Source organism: Suncus etruscus, chromosome 8 (genome assembly GCF_024139225.1).
Source record: "Suncus etruscus isolate mSunEtr1 chromosome 8, mSunEtr1.pri.cur, whole genome shotgun sequence".
NCBI classification, from domain to species: Eukaryota; Metazoa; Chordata; class Mammalia; order Eulipotyphla; family Soricidae; genus Suncus; species Suncus etruscus.
In genome coordinates, this window is record NC_064855.1 from 45477247 (window position 1) to 45495146 (window position 17900).

General features: G+C 34.6%; 1 protein-coding gene across 2 annotated transcripts in view; it reads right to left on the bottom strand.

The window, feature by feature from the left end:
- Positions 1–17900, bottom strand: part of KATNAL1 (katanin catalytic subunit A1 like 1) — a 71172-nt gene that overhangs the window by 36730 nt on the left and 16542 nt on the right. For both annotated transcript variants that reach the window (XM_049778797.1, XM_049778796.1), the window contains exons 2-4: positions 11648–11823; positions 7270–7430; positions 1835–2003 (exon numbers count right to left, since the gene is read on the bottom strand). In XM_049778797.1, coding sequence (XP_049634754.1) covers positions 1835–2003; positions 7270–7430; positions 11648–11809 — 492 coding nt within the window. In that variant the 5' untranslated portion in view covers positions 11810–11823. The remainder of the gene's footprint in view (positions 1–1834; positions 2004–7269; positions 7431–11647; positions 11824–17900) is intronic.

Genomic DNA, 17900 nt, shown 5'->3' on the forward strand with positions numbered 1-17900 from the left:
AAGAAAACAATAAGATATCATCTTAAACCAGGAAGGTAGGAAAGGAGGGAAGGAGGGGAAAGAAAAGAAAGAAAGAAAGAAAGAAAAGAAAGAAAGAAAGAAAGAAAGAAAGAAAGAAAGAAAGAAAGAAAGAAAGAAAGAAAGAAAGAAAGAAAGAAAGAAAGAAAGAAAGAAAGAAAGAAAGAAAGAAAGAAAGAAAGAAAGAAAGAAAGAAAGAAAGAAAGAAAGAAAGAAAGAAGGAGGGAGGGAGGGAGGGAGGGAGGGAGGGAGGGAGGGAGGGAGGGAGGGAGGGAGGGAGGGAGGGAGGGAGGGAGGGAGGGAGGGAGGCAGGGAGGGAGGGAGGCAGGGAGGGAGGGAGGGAGGGGTTGATTAAGAAAGAGATTAAGATGTCTACAAACCCAGACTTGATAATTTTATTTATTGTCTAGATTTAACAAAATTGGAAAAGTGTTTTAAATGCAGATGATGCTTACGAGTGTCATTTCTGTAGTTTTTTTTTTTTATTTCTGTAGTTCTTACCTTGTAAACAGCGCAAAAGAAATACTTTTTCAGTATTTGAAAACTAATATCCACTAACACTCAAGTTTATACTATATTCCCATTTATCTTTCAACTACAGCTAAAGGTCTGGATTCAGTTCTAGGCAATGCAGGCTCCTGAGCATCACCAGGAGTGACAACTGAGCTCCTGTGATATATGTCCCCCAAAAAAGCACAACAAAACAAAAAGTATATGACTACTCCAATTCTATTCCAGCTGTCCCTTGCTTAGGCAACTTATTTTAATTGTTTTCTAATTTTTATTTAATTCGGAAGATGTTTCTGACTCTGTGATCCCAGCAGTACTTGGGGATGGGGAGCACATTTATTTAGCACTCCCTACTTACTTTTTCATTTGAAAAATGAGATTAAGATAATTTCATCTATTTAATGAGGCTGCTTAACAAATTCTTGTTTAATCACTCCAAATATTGTCGAGTAAGGAATTATCCAATAAACCATAATTTAGATGTTTCTCTTTCATTTTATAAAATGGAAACAATAGTTGAGGTGCTGGGGAGGCAGTAGAGTGGGTAGAAAGCTGACCTTACATATGACCAACCCAGATTTGAACCAGGCACCCTATATGTTGTTCTCATGAGCCCAGTCAGTGAGCCCTGAGCCCTGAGCACTGCTAGGTCTGGCCCCGAAACAACATAAATACATAAAAATTTAAAATATGAGGTTAGGAGAAGTGTCCAGCCCTATAGTCTAAAATAATCTTCAGGGTATTTTCCTAAAAACCATTTTAAGAGCAGTATAGAATTTTTATGTAATATTAATACCAACTTTTCAGGTAAGTAAAGGAGAATAGTTAGCCCTAATTAATGAAACTTCTCTTATTAAGACACTATTACACTCTAAAATTTACAAATACAAAAAATATTTTTAATTTAAATAAAATTTACAAATGCATTAAAAAGAAATTTTAGTGGCAGTGAATCTCCTTCATCATCTTATTCTATAATATATATGTATTTGTATTTCCTTATATTCTTCTTATTGTTCATTTAACTCAAAATACTTCTTTCAACTATATTTTTAAGTATTAAAACTTTTATTTTATTTTGAAAAAAATCTACAAGATATACCTCACTAGAAATATGTATGCATTTTTTAAAATAAGATCTTTGAAGTTTACTGGCATTTTTAGTCTAGCCTTTACAAATGGAAAGACTGCTTCACTTTTGAAACAAAACCTTTTTCATCTTTTCCATGTCAAAACCAGGGAACTCTTAAAGTGAACCAAAGCATGTACTTCAAGTGACTGAGTTATAAAGAGATAGTAGTCTTACCTTGTCATCTCTTCCTCTTGCTCTATAATCCTTGTCCTTACTCGTGGAGGGTTTTTCACTCTTTGATATTGGATGTGCTCGGCCCACAAGTCCCCTGGCTCCTAAACCTGCCATGTCTTTTCTCAGAGGTCTTACTTCTCGATTAGAACGCCGTATCTGAGGTGGAGCTCTGACAAGAAAAATAAAAGAAAAATTAATCAGTGGTAAAAATATTGCACTACTTACCTTAGTCAATAAAACTATGAAATCAAGAAGTCCCAAATTTCAATTTTTCCCATTTGCCAACTCAAATAGTAATTCATATTTTGATAGTTCTGTAAATAATACTGGTTGGGACAATATTATTTATACATAAATAATATGTAGGGCATCAACAATTTTCTACAAAATATTTTTCATCACCAACAGAGGGCAATACAGACTATTCCAAGTAATGAATTTAATATGTACTAGAAAATCAATTTTTAATTCATTACTATACTAAATGAAAAAGTCATTTTTAAAAAAAATTAAAAAAAGAAAAAGTCATTTTTTAAAAGCATTAAAAACTAAAAGAGAATTCAAAATATCTATTGCAGGGGCAGGAGAGATAGCGTGGAGGTAGGGCATTTGTCTTGCATGCAGAAGGACAGTGGTTCGAAACCTGGCATCCCATATGGTCCACCGAGCCTGCCAGGAGCGATTTCTGAGATTTTATATATATGTGTGTGTGTGTGTGTGTGTGTGTGTGTGTGTGTGTGTGTGTGTGTGTATGTGTGTATGTGTGTGTATTGTAGATTTAATAATCTATTTTTACCACCAAAACTATTTTATGTGTCTAGTCTAGAAAATCTAGCATTTCATCACTCATCAAATTATAAATGGCAGAGTTTAAGAATGAAATCATACAAACCATAAAGTATAATTATATATAAAGTATGATTTATATATGAGCTATTATTTATGCTGTGAGAGTATCAATCACAGATCACTCAAGTTATACAGGCCCCAAATCATGAAATTTGATAAAAATATAAAGGTAACTATGCACACAAAGTGACATTTTGTTTTATGTCAGATTAAATATTTATTCTTCAAAGGGGAAAATTTTTCTCAGCACAGTATGTATTTGACTTTGAATGTAGGAGAAACTCCATTCCATGAACTGTCCCTGCTTCTGTCTCCCATCTTTTCTCTACAGATCTGTCAGCATTTGTTGTCCAATGGATCTTATATATGTGTTTGTTTCCCTTTCACCCACATTCTATATCTATTATTATTCACTTTCCAGCTTATGCTTTTATTTTAACTAACTCATCAGTGCTTTCTCTTCCTGACATCAAAAAGTATTATGTGAATACAATTCTGGATCACACCAAACAGAAAATGGATGAAACTCTAGGATAGTTATAAACTCAAGGCTAAAAAAAGTGAAAAATATAATAAAATAGAGCCAACATCAAATATATGAAATATGAAGCTGGTTATTCTGTGTGTTCATCTATTAAGTTACCTAACCTGAGAGTTAAATCCTTGGAGTTCAGTCCAAGTAAACAATTATTTACTGAATATCCATTTGGAAATACTTAACCTCTACTGTGATAGGCCTTAGGAGCAGATAAACAAGCAGCTTTGTGAAAGCAAACTATAAGGAAATAAATTAGAAAAATATAAGCTTGAACAGCATTACAAATATGAAATTCTTTTTTTGTTTGTTTTTTGTTTTTGTTTTTGGGGGCCACACTGGTGACGCTCAGGGGTTACTCCTGGCTATGTGCTCAGAAATCGCTCCTGGCTTGAGGGACCATCCTAGGTTAGTGCTGGTAAGGCAGACCCTTTCCACTCCATGCTACCACTCCGGCCCCTCAAAAACAAAATTCTTACATTATTGGTTCCAGCGTATAATTGGTCTTTTTATTTTTATTATTATTATTATTATAAATCTTTATTTAAGCACCATGATTACAACATTGTTTGTAGTTGGGTTTCAGTCATAAATAGAATACCCTCCTTCACCAGTGCAATATTTCAACCACCAAAACTCCCCTTTTCCCCCACCCAGCCTATATTCATGACAGGCATTCTACTTCTCTCATTCTTTAACATTGTCATGCTAGTTGTTAGTGTAGTTATTTCCCTAACAGCATTCACCTCTCTGTGGTGAGCTTCAAATTGTGAGCCCATCCTTATGGTCCTTCCAGCCCTTACTTAACTCTTTGTCTCTGGGCCTTATTACAGTAATGTCTTTAATTTTTCTTAAAACCCATAGATGAGTGAGACTATTCTGTGTCTATTTCTCTCCCTCTAACATATTTCATTCAACATAATTGATTCCATGTACATCCATGTATAGAAAAATTTCATGTATTATTGGTCTTTTATGCATTCTTTCAAAATTTAAAATGTGATGAAACTGGTAAATAAAGGCTGAAATTGCAACACTGTTCTATTTCTCAGCAGCTGCTATGTGGGGTATTTCTTTGCTTTGTTTTTTGTTTTGTTTTTACTTAACTTTTGTTTACATGAAGCAGCAGAAAGTAACAGTATACAGACCTTTACTTTTATTGATATATATTTGTATATATTTAAGTGTCTTTCCCAATCCAATTCATGGTTATGTTCAAAAATAAAGGAGACTAACAATCTCTTTCACACAAAAACATGTTAAATCTGCCCTTTTGTTAGCAGCTGTGCCTGCTATTTAAATAGTCTGTCATTGTTTGTGAATCTGATAAATTTTTAGATGCACAGCCAGCCTGATGACTGCTCTGAACAGCAAGCTCATCCCTGACGGTCATATGCCAGGCTTCTAAGTGCTGCTGGGTTATCCCCCTTAGGTCTTACTGTTGAGGGGTAAATCTTAGTGAAACTTGGAACATTTCTTCTGCTGTCTCAGCTCATGCTTTCCCCACCTCAGCATGCTATTTAACAGTTGCTCAGGAATCCTGCTGTAGTCCATTTTACACACAGGTCCAACACAGTAAAGTGTTACTTTGAGAATTATATCAAAGCTCATACACAGGCAATATTATAAGTGCTTGGTGCTGCTGACCTTGCCCTACCACTTAATATTCTGGAATGCTCATAAGTGCTATGAATGAAACTGTTCAACAAATCAGATGTGCCATTTGTGGCAAGTCCCACGCCTGTGCTTTTTAAGTCTTCAGTTCCATCTCACTGCAGTTTGGTATTACATTTGTAACAGATTCTGTCAACTTCCCAAAGGACAGCCTTGATTCTGTTCTGTATATCCTCTATTAGCGCATCAGTGCACAATGTCATACTTCAATTTAAGCACTCAGTGACAGTTTCCAGGCCATGTGAAAAAGAAGTCTACAAGCTTCTTTTACTGGTCTCTCTCTTTTTTTTAAAAAAAATAAGACTTTAATGGAGTTTCAATGCACCATCAATCTCTGCCATAATGGTCAGAAACTGATACTGTATTAGTTTCCAGTACTTCAAATATAGAGAATAAAATACCTGAAAGGCAAAAAACTAGAATTCTAACACTGAGCTCAGTAGCTCTGTAAGGCTATTTCCTGTATGAATGGGAAGAATTATGCCTCATTATATCAAATGGAAATAATCCTGATTTCTTCCAGAAATCCAATGCTTCTTAGCTATATTAAATATCTATATATATTATATATAGAAACATTCTTTTGGGGGCCACACCTTGTGATGTTCAAGAGTAATTCCTGGCTCTGCACTCAGAATCAGTGCTCAGGATCCTATGAGATGCCATGGATCAAACCTGGATTGGCCACATGCAAGATAAGTGCCCTATCTGCTCTACTATTACTCCAATCCCATATGTGAAAACATACTTATCAACACTATTATAATAGCAAATATCTACAAATAATCCATATCCATTATCAGTCTAGAAACTTACATTATGTAGTCACCCAATGAACATATGAATTAATAGATAAATCTCAGGACCATGAGGTTATCAAGTAAAAATGTAAAATCAAAGAGCACATAGAGCAATATTCCAAGTAAACATGAAACTACTTGTGATATAAAATGTGTATTTTGAAAGTTTATAATCAGGCAAAGGGATGATAAGCCCCAATTCAGGACAGTGTCAAATTCTAAAAAGGGTGGTAAGGGAACAGGACACAGAGGAACTTCAAAAATCAAAGTAGTGTTCCTTATCTTAAACTCTGTGCTGAGTTACATATATATCATTATGTTGGGATTTTTTTTACCTTATAAAAATTCTCATTATTCAGTTTATCTACCTAGTGTTAAATAAAATTTTAGTATAACTTTACAATACTAAAATACCCGAGCACCTAAAAATTAAAAATATAGGTTTGCTTCAAAGTTTGTGGCATGTTTTAAATAAAAATACACATTTCTATAGTGATGTAGGTGTAGAATCGCAGCCTTAATTGAATCCTCTGGATTACTGCCTGAAAAAACTACAAAAAATGTAGCCACAAAAATATAACTAACTGTCCCATGGCACAAATCCTCTACAATTCCAGGAGAGAGAGAGAGAGAGAGAGAGAGAGAGAGAGAGAGAGAGAGAGACAGAGAGAGACAGAGAGAGACAGAGAGAGACAGAGAGACAGAGAGACAGAGAGACAGAGACAGAGATACAGTGAGAAAACTGCATGTGAACCAAAAAAAATTTTAAATTACAGATGAATTCTCAACAAAAATACTAGCAAAACAAATTCAATAACACATTAAAAGGATTATATTCCACGACCAAGTGGGAACTGTTCCCAGGATGCAAACATGGTCCAACATAAATATATCAATAAAAGTGATATACCATGTTAATATTATGAATAATAAAACAGTAACAATTATAGATGTAAAAATTGGACTGACAAGTCACAATAGGATTTCATGACTAAAAACCCTCAGCAAACTATTTAAATGGAGTATATCTTTACATAACAAAACCCATGGAGGTGGGGGCACTGCTGGTGGGAATGTTGCACTGGTAAAGGGAGGTATTCTGTTTATGACTGAAACCCAACTACAAACATGCTTATAATCATGGTGCTTAAATACAGATTTATATATTAAAAAATAATAATATTCAGCCATGGTAAACTGGAATCTTCTCTAAGACCAGAAACAAGACAAAGGTGTCTCCAAGTGAAATCCTGTCAGTTCAACCATTTGTGATCCCAGTGCTACAACAGTGTTTGATATTTAACAAGAATGTGTGAGCACAATGAGTAGAACTCAGTATGCAAGACCTGCAATTGTAATTAAGTGTGCACTTAAAATAATAAATTCTAGACTATCAGATGACTTTCATGATCACAGTAGCAAACAAGCCAAAGAAAGAACTATCACAGATGATTTACTTCTGTTCTTTATCAAATACAAACTTTTTAAACCTGTAGGTGTAAAAATTATAAACACACTACATGTATATGACCCATACCAAAAAAGCACAAAAAGAGAAAATGCATTAGACCATTTACCTGTGTTCTGCAGGTACAGGTGGTGGCCAAACAGCAGGATCTCGAAATGACTCATCTTGACAGGACACAGGAAAATCTGGGGGCTTATCGATTTTAAAACTTTCTAAAGTACTGACAATGCTTTTAACTTGTTCATATTCTTCTAATAATTCCTGCCGAACCTTAAAAAGAAAAAAAGGCTTTATGCTAGAACATATTAAACAACATTATATACATTAGAAATAATAACTTGTTATAGAGTGCAAGTATTTATTTTAATAAATACTCAAGTATACAAAATTATATTTAACAATTATATTTAAACATTTTAAATATATTTAAAATTATATTTAAACAAAGATGTATTTAAAATAATAAAGATAAAAGGGCAACAATTGATTTGGAGGAAAATACACTGGATATGTTTTTACAGTAAGAATTATAAGTTCACAATAAAGCATTTTCCCAAAGAATGGGACAACCATTCCCAGATATCCTTAATATTATGCCAAATCCTTTCATGCAGTTGTAGGGGTTATAGAGCCTTCTCAATAAGCTAAAAAGCATGCAGGAGGCCCAGGTTCAATCCTTGGTACCATATGGTCCTACAAACACCATCCAGAGGGCCTCCACATTAAACCAAGAGAGCTCTGAGCACCACCATGTGAGGCCCCAAATTCAAGAACAAAAGCATGTAGTTGTAAATAAATTTCTAAATTTTTCAGTGAAATCTCCACCAGCATTTCTTTTACTCAATATCACAAAAGATGAAATGTCTGTTCTGAACATACCAAAGCCTGAAATACAATTTTAAATTGATCCAAATCCTCTACCACCTAAAATTTGAATTATTTTGTTTAAATTCTTCCAAGTTCTTGTAATATTTCATTTTGGGTTCAACAACAAGACTTTCCCTATGTTTCAAAACTTTCCTGAGCATCTAAAATGTAGAAATTCTATATAGGGATAGGGCTGACCCTGGAAGCCACTCCCAGCAATACTCAACCAACTAAGCCAGAAAGTTCTAAGCAGGTACAGAGGTGTTGGGTTTACTGGAACCATTCTAATTTGATTTCAGAACTATTCCAGAAGTGTTCAGGGATCTCCAGAGAGCTGCTGGTGGTACATAGAATGCATGCAGTGTCAGGAACTGAACTCAGAGCCTCTTTAAACTATTTTGTGGAAATTCTTATGCTTTTGTTTTCAAAAGCAAACAGATAACAAATTTAATTGTACACTTAATAATTTATATGATTGAATTGTGCACTTATATAATTATTATATAATTTATATAATTGTAAACTTTAATAATTCTAACTTTAACCTGAAAGCACACTTAATTGTAAACAGAGCATAACAATCTTTTCCTTAACTTTATTTTGAATAGGAAAGAATATAATGGGGTTGGAGCAATAGTTCAGTGGGTAGGGTGTTTGTTTGCCTTGCACATGGCTGACATGGATTTGATACCCAGCATGCTAGGCAATTCCTCCAAAATCACCAGGACTGATTCCTAAGTGCAGAGCAAGGATTAACTCCTAAGTACAATCAGGTGTGTCAAATAAAATTTTATTTTAAAAAAGGAAAGGAACATAAAAAGAATCACAGAATCAAAGAAAAATATAGGTAAAATTAAGCAGCTAATAATGCAAATCATATCATAAAGAAATAAAATTTTAGAACCCTAAGAAAAAGAAATGCAGTAGTATAAATGTCTGAATAAAATAGTTACTATATACTGTATGAACACAGCAAAGGTATTTGTATGTTAGATTAATAAACTACTGGTGGGGAGGAGGGAGACTTGGGACATTGGTGATGGGAATGTTGCACTGGTGATGGGTGGTGTTCTTTACATGACTGAAACCCAAACACAATCATGTATGTAATCAAGGTGTTTAAATAAAAAAAATAAACAAATAAATAAACTACTTTTGTCTATCTGCCAGGTGAATAAGGCTAATAATTTCAACTTAAGTTAAAATAAGTATATTGTTGTCACTCAAAATAATTTGAAAAAAAAATTAGGACAAAGTTAAATTTACCTTGAAATTGTAATAAAATAAAAACTAGAAGAAACACTTGCAAGTGCTGTACTGAAATAGTAAATTTAAAACTATCATTTGTTTTATATCTTTAATTTTAAAATAATTTAACTTTTTAAAAGTAAGTTGGAAAACTGGGACCAGAGCAGTGGCGCAAGAGGTACTAGGGCATTTTGCCTTGCAGGTGCTAACCTAGGACAGACTGGGGTTCGATCCCCCGGCATTCCATATGGTCCCCCAAGCCAGGAGCTATTTCTGAGCTCATAGCCAGGAGTAATCCCTGAGCATCACCAGTGTGACCCAAAAAGCAAAATAAATAAATAAATAAATAAATAGGAAAACTATAATTCACATGTTTATTAATTCAACTAAAATATGACTAATTGTAAAGTTAAGAAATATGGAAACATTTGTTTTATTAGACTCCTGACACCTTTGTATTTTTAAGGTAACATTCAAAAGATAAGGAAAAGAAAACATAGGGGAAATGTTCTATACAATGAATCAAAATTAAATGTAAAGCACCAGGATGTAACTTAGCAGTAGAATGCCTTGAACCTTAGAAGTAACTTAGCTTGAATATATCAGACTCAGGTTTGATCCCTGACGTTGAAATGAAACACACCTATATATAAAATGAAATGAGGAAAGAGTAAAAATCCTGTTTTGGAGGTGGGACCAGAGCCGGCAATGGCTAGAGGTTATATCTGGCAAGCTTGGGGGACAGTATATCAAACCTGGGTCTAACACATGAAAGGTAAATGCCCTACCTGTTATGCTATTGCTTTGGCCCCCCAAAAATGAATATTTTAAACACACAATTAGGCAACTGATAATGAAAAGTTAACCAAAAAAATATATTATCTAAACTTTAAAGTAGGCAAAACATTTATTTAGAGAACATTTAAATACATTTTAGATACATATAAACTATTTACAAGATTTCCAACTAATTTTTGTGGGGTTTTTTGTTTGTTTGTTTTAGGGTCATACCCAGCAATGTTCAGGGCTTATTCCTTGGCTCTACTCTCAAGGATCACTGCTGGTAGGAGGGACCACAAGTTGTTGTCTGGTATTGAATGAGGTCAGCAGCATGCAAGAAAAGCATCCTACCAGCTATCCTATCTCTCCAGTCTCTAACCAATTAATTTTCATAATTTAGTGTTTCAAGTACAAATAGATGTGTTGCTTAAAAAAAAAAGTGGCCCTGAGGCTTTTCTTCTCAGGTAAGTGTTCCGCCTACAGACAGTGGAACTAGCTGATTTCTGCTGTGTGTCAGAATCACAGCAGACATCTTGGGCCTTTTCTCTGCACAGCTTCAGCCTGGAATTTTGATCCTCTCTTTGGCATTCTTCCCTGAGGGCTCATCTTCTTCAGAGATGAGCAGTCCCGCCCACAAAGTGTGGAGCTAGAGGAGCATGTACACTCTGTTTCAGGGCGTGCACAACATCTAGTCGATGAATATCACCACAACACATAGAAAAATCCACAATACAAGTGTGACAATGGGGAAACAACGCAGACCAACAACAAGTATTGAGAATGAAGATGGCAACTCTCATGTCCCCAAAACAGCCAACCACCTAGTTAGTCTCTCAACTATGGAGTTTAGAGAAGAAATATAAAGGATGTTCTCATAACTCAAAAAAAGCATAGATCGAATTGAAAAATATACAAATAAGAATCAGGAGTATATGAAGATAGAAATCAGAAAACTCCAAACTGAAATAATAGGTCTAAAAAACTAAGTAGATGAATTGAAAACCTCAACGGAAAACCTCTCCAACAAGGAAATAAGTCAGAGGGAGAGAGAGACACACAGAATAGTCTCACTCATCTATGGGTTTTAAGAAAAATTAAAGACATTTCCGTAATAAGGCCCAAAGACAAGAGAGTTAAGGGCTGGAAGAGCTGGAAGGACAAGCTCACAATGTGAAGCTCACCACAAAAAGTGGTGAACGCTATTAGGGAAATAACTACACTAACAACTAGCATGACAATGTTAGAGAATGAGAGAAGTAGAATGCCTGAGGCGGGGGTGGGGGGGAAGGAGAGGCATTGGTGGTGGAATTGTTGCATTGGTATATTCTGTTTATGACTGAAACCCAACTACAAACATGCTTATAATCATGGTGCTTAAATAAATATTTATTTAAAAAAAAAGTGGTCTTCTGACATTGAGTTGAAGAGATAGTTCAATGGGCTAAGCTGAGCACATACTTTACATGTGAGAGGTCTCGTTAAATTATTTCCAGGTGTGTCCCAAAAAACTAAAAACTGTAATGATTTTTAAAAAAATTTAATTAAAGAATAGATCATTACCCTCATTCACTAAATAATAAACATGACCTCACCTGCTGCCATTTGCCTTTTACAGCTGGGTCTCTGACAGACTGACAATGTCTGTGAATCTGCTGGATCACTCCCTGGTAATAAACCATTGATGAGTCATAGTTTCCAAGAAGTGCATATTCCCTTCCTTTCTTTGCATTGTCACAAATCTCAGCCAAATTCATCTTCTTTGGGGCTCCTAGACACAAAATACAGTAACTTTAAATAAAAGTTTCACTCCCCAATTTAAAGCATTTTTATTATTATTCTCCAGCATACATGCTTTAAAAGGACTTTTAAAATAAAAACTAGTTTCTCTCATTTTCTGAGGTTACTTACTTGCTCACTGTTGAAGTACAAAGGAGGTGACAAAGGAATATTGAAAAAAGCTAATGAGAAGTTACATTGCTTTGAACTAGTAATTTATGTTCATTTTTAATTACCATAAGCTGCAATAAGCTGTAAAGATAACCTTCCTTCATTTATTTATTCTGGCCAATATAGAGCTATATGAATATTAATTGTATTTTTAACAGTTGTCAGTTAAAGCTGCAAATGAGTCTAAGACTGACCACAGAACTGAATTATAAAGAACATATTTTAAAGAAATAATCTACTTAGCCAAACATCATCTATATGCAATTAATTGTTCCATACTATTTAAATCTAAGCCAAAACCTATATATTAAACTCTGTGAGGATTTTTTGTTCCTTAACTTTTAATCTTCTGTGTTTCTGTTATTCTCCATACAAATAACTACCATTAATCATTTACTTTCTGTAAGGCTCTAAGAAGACTATTCCTGAATCTCTGGTTGTCACTAAAGCTTTCCAAGGCACTAAATGCTACTTCGTTTTCTTCGCTTTCCAAAAACCTCCCAAAATCAACTAAGGTACCAAAAAGTCTAAGGTTCACAGACATAAAACAATAATACCATACAAAAGGGTTAAAACTGACCTGCTTTTATTTCCAGAACAGCAAATCAATGAATATAATAGTACTAAAAAGGCAAGATATCACTTTATGTCTTCCTGAGGAAATTAAATTTCATTTTATCTAATTTGACTCTTCCTCTGTACCCCTTACCTGTTATGAGTGAAGTTTAAAAAAAAGAAAGAAAAAGCTCTTCCTCAGGCCAGATATAGTACAGTAATTGCCTTGCACATAGCTGAACATGGTTCAGTTGTCAGCACCACATATGGTCCAAGCACTGCCAGGAATGATCCCTGAGCACAGACGTAGGAGTAAGCACTATTCCTCAAAAATAAGTACATCCATTTCTGGGCATTTCAACTCATTGTAGGCATGCATAAAAATTAAGATAAATTAAGATTACATAAAGATAAAACTGTTGATTTATGTTTTGTTTTATCATTTGCCTCATCTCAATACAGATACCTTTAAAGTAATGTCTATAACACTTTTAAATATGTCAGGGTCCAAAAAGGTAGTAAAGCATGTAGGATGCTTATTTTGGATGCAACCAAGCCAGTTTCAACCACTGGTACCCCACACAGTCCCCTGAAACCTGCCAAGAGTGATCCTTGAGCACAGAGCTGATATACCTGATCATGGCTGCACATGCCCCCGCCACAAATGTCACTGTAGCAAATAGAACCTTGCACATTTATAAAGTAAGAAACTTTACCATTCATTTATAGCCACAGGATATAGAGCAATATCTTCTCCAAAGTAGAAATTAACACAAATCACAAATCATCATGATTGTATTACATTAGCATTAAACTGCAAAAAAAAATAAATCAGGAGAAAAACAAACATTCCACATTAGATAAAAATTATTTTCATCTAGGGGATGGAGAGGTGGCACAGTGGTAGGGTGTTTGCCTTGTACACAGCTGACCTAGGACGATTTCTGAGTGGATTGCCAGGAGTAACCCTGGAGTGTCACCGGGTGTGGCCCAAAAACAAACAAACAAAATTATTTTCATCTAAAGACATTAAGAGTCAAACGCATAAATTCTACTAGTATGTGGAGGTATACTAAGCAGAATAAAAATATATTAATATTGGGGCCAGAGACATACCACAAAGGTTAAGTTGCTGCTTGCCTAGTCTGCAACCAGAACCACAACTCTGCTTCAGGCCCCAGTACTGCACATGGTCACCAAAGCTCAGGGCAAAATGTCCCTAAATACAAAGCCAAGATGGTCCCTCCAAAATTTTAATTATAATACCTTAATGTAAAGTAAATTGGAAAATGTTTTCTGTAAAAGTCAGACAGTATTTTAGCTTTGAAGGTCAACAGACAAAACTGAGAAAACTGTGCTTATAAGTGCTTATAAAATAAGACAAAATTCCATATTTATTGAAATTCAAAATATTATAGTAATAATAGTTGAATACCACTGCCTGTAAAATAGGTCTGCAAACAAGAATGAAACTCTTTCTGGGGCTAAAGAGAATGTAATGAGTAGTGCATATGCCTTACACAAAAGCAGACCAGGGTTCGATTCCCCAGCATCTCATATGGTCCCCTGAGCCCACCAAGAGTGATCCTTGAGTACAAGGCTAAAGATAAGCTCTAAGTTCAGCCAGATGTGACTCAAAAACAAAAACAAAGTGAAACGAGTTGGGAGGGAATAATATTTCATTTAGTTTATATTCGACATTAATGTTTCCTGTCACCAAAATCAACTGCAAATGTTTATGTTAATAGTATTCTGTAATGTAATTTTATGTATTTCATTTTTGAAAATGTCTTTTTACACATACACTGTCACAATTGATATTGAATCATAAATATATTATTTCAATTCAACATATTCAATGTTTAGAAGGCATTTGGAGATATTTTTCTACACATTAGCATGTCATTATACTGCAAATTAATCAGTTACAATTTAAGGTTAGACAAAAGTGTCCCAGTTGCACAGTAAATGGATTCTGTAATATATAAATACCTTTTGTACCTGAATAAAAAGCCTTAAAAAATGCTGAAATTATAGTTTGAGCTCAGGAAATAGATAAACTGCAAATTTTGATAGATATGAAGCTCTTGCTTCAATATTTTTATATCCATGTGAATTATTACAATCTTTATTAATGTAGACCATAAGAAATTATATAAGATGATATTTTCTTTTTTATAATTACTTTATTTAAGCATCATGGTTACAGTTTGGTCATGATTGAGTTTCTGTCATAGAATGTACACTACCCCACAACAGTACACTTTTCCTGCCATCAATGTTCCCTTTCCCTGCCTGCATCTGGGACAAACATTTTACTTCTCTCCCTCTCTTTTTCTGTTTTGACACTGTGTTTTGCACTATTATTAATAAAGGGATGCTATTCACATCACTTTATCCCCTTTCAGTACCTGTAAAAATCACCCCGCGCACCAAATCTCCAATATCAAGGTCGTGCATGAAATAATCCTAACCTGGCTGAAAGTAAACATGTATAGTCTAGCAATCTTCTACCTCAGATCTCAAGCAAGCTGCACGCCAGAACTGTTTTTACGCTCAGGTAGGGCAATAAGAATGTAGTAAGAGTAGAGAGCTCAGTCTATTCTGAGCCTGACCCACCCAATTTACATATAAGAAAATCTTTGTTTTGTTTAAAACCAAGTTGTAAACATACAGATACAAAGAAACCAGGGTGATCTTTGTTTTTGGTAAAATAAGGTATGACCTAACAAGCACCCAATTCTTCTCCAGAGTGATCAGTTTCAACTGATAGTGGACTTTTCTCTACCCTAACTGCATTTATCACTCTTTGTGGCAAGCTTCCTACCAGTGGACTAGTCCTTTGGCTCTCTATTATCTCTGGATATTATTTCCATACTATTTTTTTAGCACAAAAAAAAATCTAACCCAATCAAGAAATGAGAAGTGAACAGATATTTTCTCAAAGGAGAAAGATTGCCTAAAGACACATGCAAAAATTCTCCACATCAACATTATATTTTTTAATATAAGACCAATAGTCCCATAAGCTTATTTAGATTTTCCCCTGGAAAGTTTTCATTTTGATTTTAGCACTATGGTTTACAATAATATTAATGATAAGGTTTCCCACATAACATATTCCTGCACTGTACTGTTCACTTCCAAGTGTCCTACACTGCCCCCTCCTATTCTTCCCACTTCCCTTCCCTATTATGGTAATCTTATACCCGTTCTCAGTTTCTGTTACCTTTGAATATTTGTCAAATCTCTACTTCTACTTCGTTTCTTTATATTCCACTTATGAGAAAGATCACACTGTGTCTGTCCTTATCTAACTTCACTCAATATATACATCTCCATATCTATCCACATAGCAACAAACTGCGTGATTTTATCTTTTCTTTTTGCTGAGTAGTATTCCATTGTGTATATGTATCAGTTTCTTTACCCAGTCATCTTTTCTTGTACACTTGATTTGTTTCCAGATTTTGGCTACTGTGAATAGCGCTACAATGAACATATAAGTGCAAAAGTCTTTTCTTAATAATTTTTGAGGCCTGGGCATAGATTAAAATTTTTAACAACATGGAAAGCTACATAAAAATATCTTGATGTTATTTGATTTTAAAATTAGTTGTTATAAAAATAACTTATCTTTGCATACATATTATCATTGTTTTGTATCAATTTAAGCTGAATTCATTACAGAAACTATCATATTTTAAGAAAACCAATTCCCCAATTTAAGAGTAACTTAAAGAAGTTCCTCTCATTCAGAAATATTTCAATATTCAGAAATATGTCATCAATCCTAAACTCAATGAAGCAATTTTATATTACTGCTAAGCCAATGAACTGGTTGATGAAACTTTTTATTTTTTTATTTTTATTTTATTTATATAAAAGTTGATGAACTTTTATTTCTGCCAAAACTTAATTTGACTGCCATTGGCTAATCCACAAATAATGTTGAGTGACAGAGGGTAGGCACTCGGCTTGCATGTATCCAATTTGGGTTTAATCCTAAATACCCATAGGCTCCCCTCCCTCTCCATGAGTGATCCTTCAGCACAGAAACAAGAGTACTCCCTGAGCACTGCAAGGTGTGACCCAATCCCCCCAAAATATTAATACTATTAATTCAATCTTGTTTGGTAGATTAAAATATTGTCTATAAAATGGCTAATAAATAACCACAAATTTTAAATACCTTACATTAAACAATTTATAATTCCATTCACCAAAGACTTTTTCTGTTCTATGTGTATTTTACCAACTTCTACTCTGCCCATGCTAATTTATTTACTTCAGATCATACAAAATAATCATTGTTTTAGATTCTGGTAAATATTCTTATATATCATCTTGTTTTGTGGACATCCTTAACGTAACTCAATTTCAGCATTGATTTCTTAAATACACAAAGTAGTATTTGTTACATACTCAAATTCATCAAGAGCAAAAGAAAACCACTAAAACTAATTTTTCTTATTTTTGATTATTGGTGCACTTCCAGTAACTATTCCTGAAAAAAACTAATAATCTTTCAGAATCTTTACATAATCTTAAACACATTTATTTTTTCCAGAAACATTTCTTTCTCAGTTACAAACATAAGTTACTGGAAATCACCCTTGATTGATAATTTTCTGCTTGCCTCATAAACTAGATAGTTGTAAATTTCCTCTAGGTACTGCCCTAGTTTTTAATTTTAAATTTTGTGAAACAATTCTTCTGTGATAAGACAATACTTTTGAAGTCTCCAAATTTTTATGACCATCTCTTCCTCAGAGTTGAAAATGTTGGGTTAAGTGATTAATCTAGTATTATGTACGTTTGTACAACTATAGTGTCACTGAATAACAAACAGTGCATTACTGTATTGGATTGAAGAAATAGCTCAGCAGTTAGGGACTTGTTTTGCTGATGACTCTGGTTTGATCTTCAGCATCATATGGCCCCCAAGTATATCTAAGTATAGTCTTGAAGGCTCTGGAGAACCAGTAGAGCTGGCCGTGGGAGTGCTTGGCACTGCCATTGTTACTCAGGTCATCTTAGGCCCACAGGGCCCTATCTGCTCTGCATCCTCAGGTATTTGGTCCAGCTGGAACCAAGGCATTTGGGTCCACTAGGAACACTAGTGGGAGATTCAAAAAATAGTAAATCAGAAAGAGAAGAAGGGAGTCACCATCTCATTGCCTCAACACAGGTGATCTGGAGACACTGTGAGTGAGGGGCCCAGCGCCCAGAGGGGCAACACACTTGACCAGGAAGACAGGGAGGAAGCACGTGGGAGTTGCCATTTCATGGCCTCAGGCCAGGCAACATGGAGAGACTGTGAGTGTGAGGACAAGGGCCCAG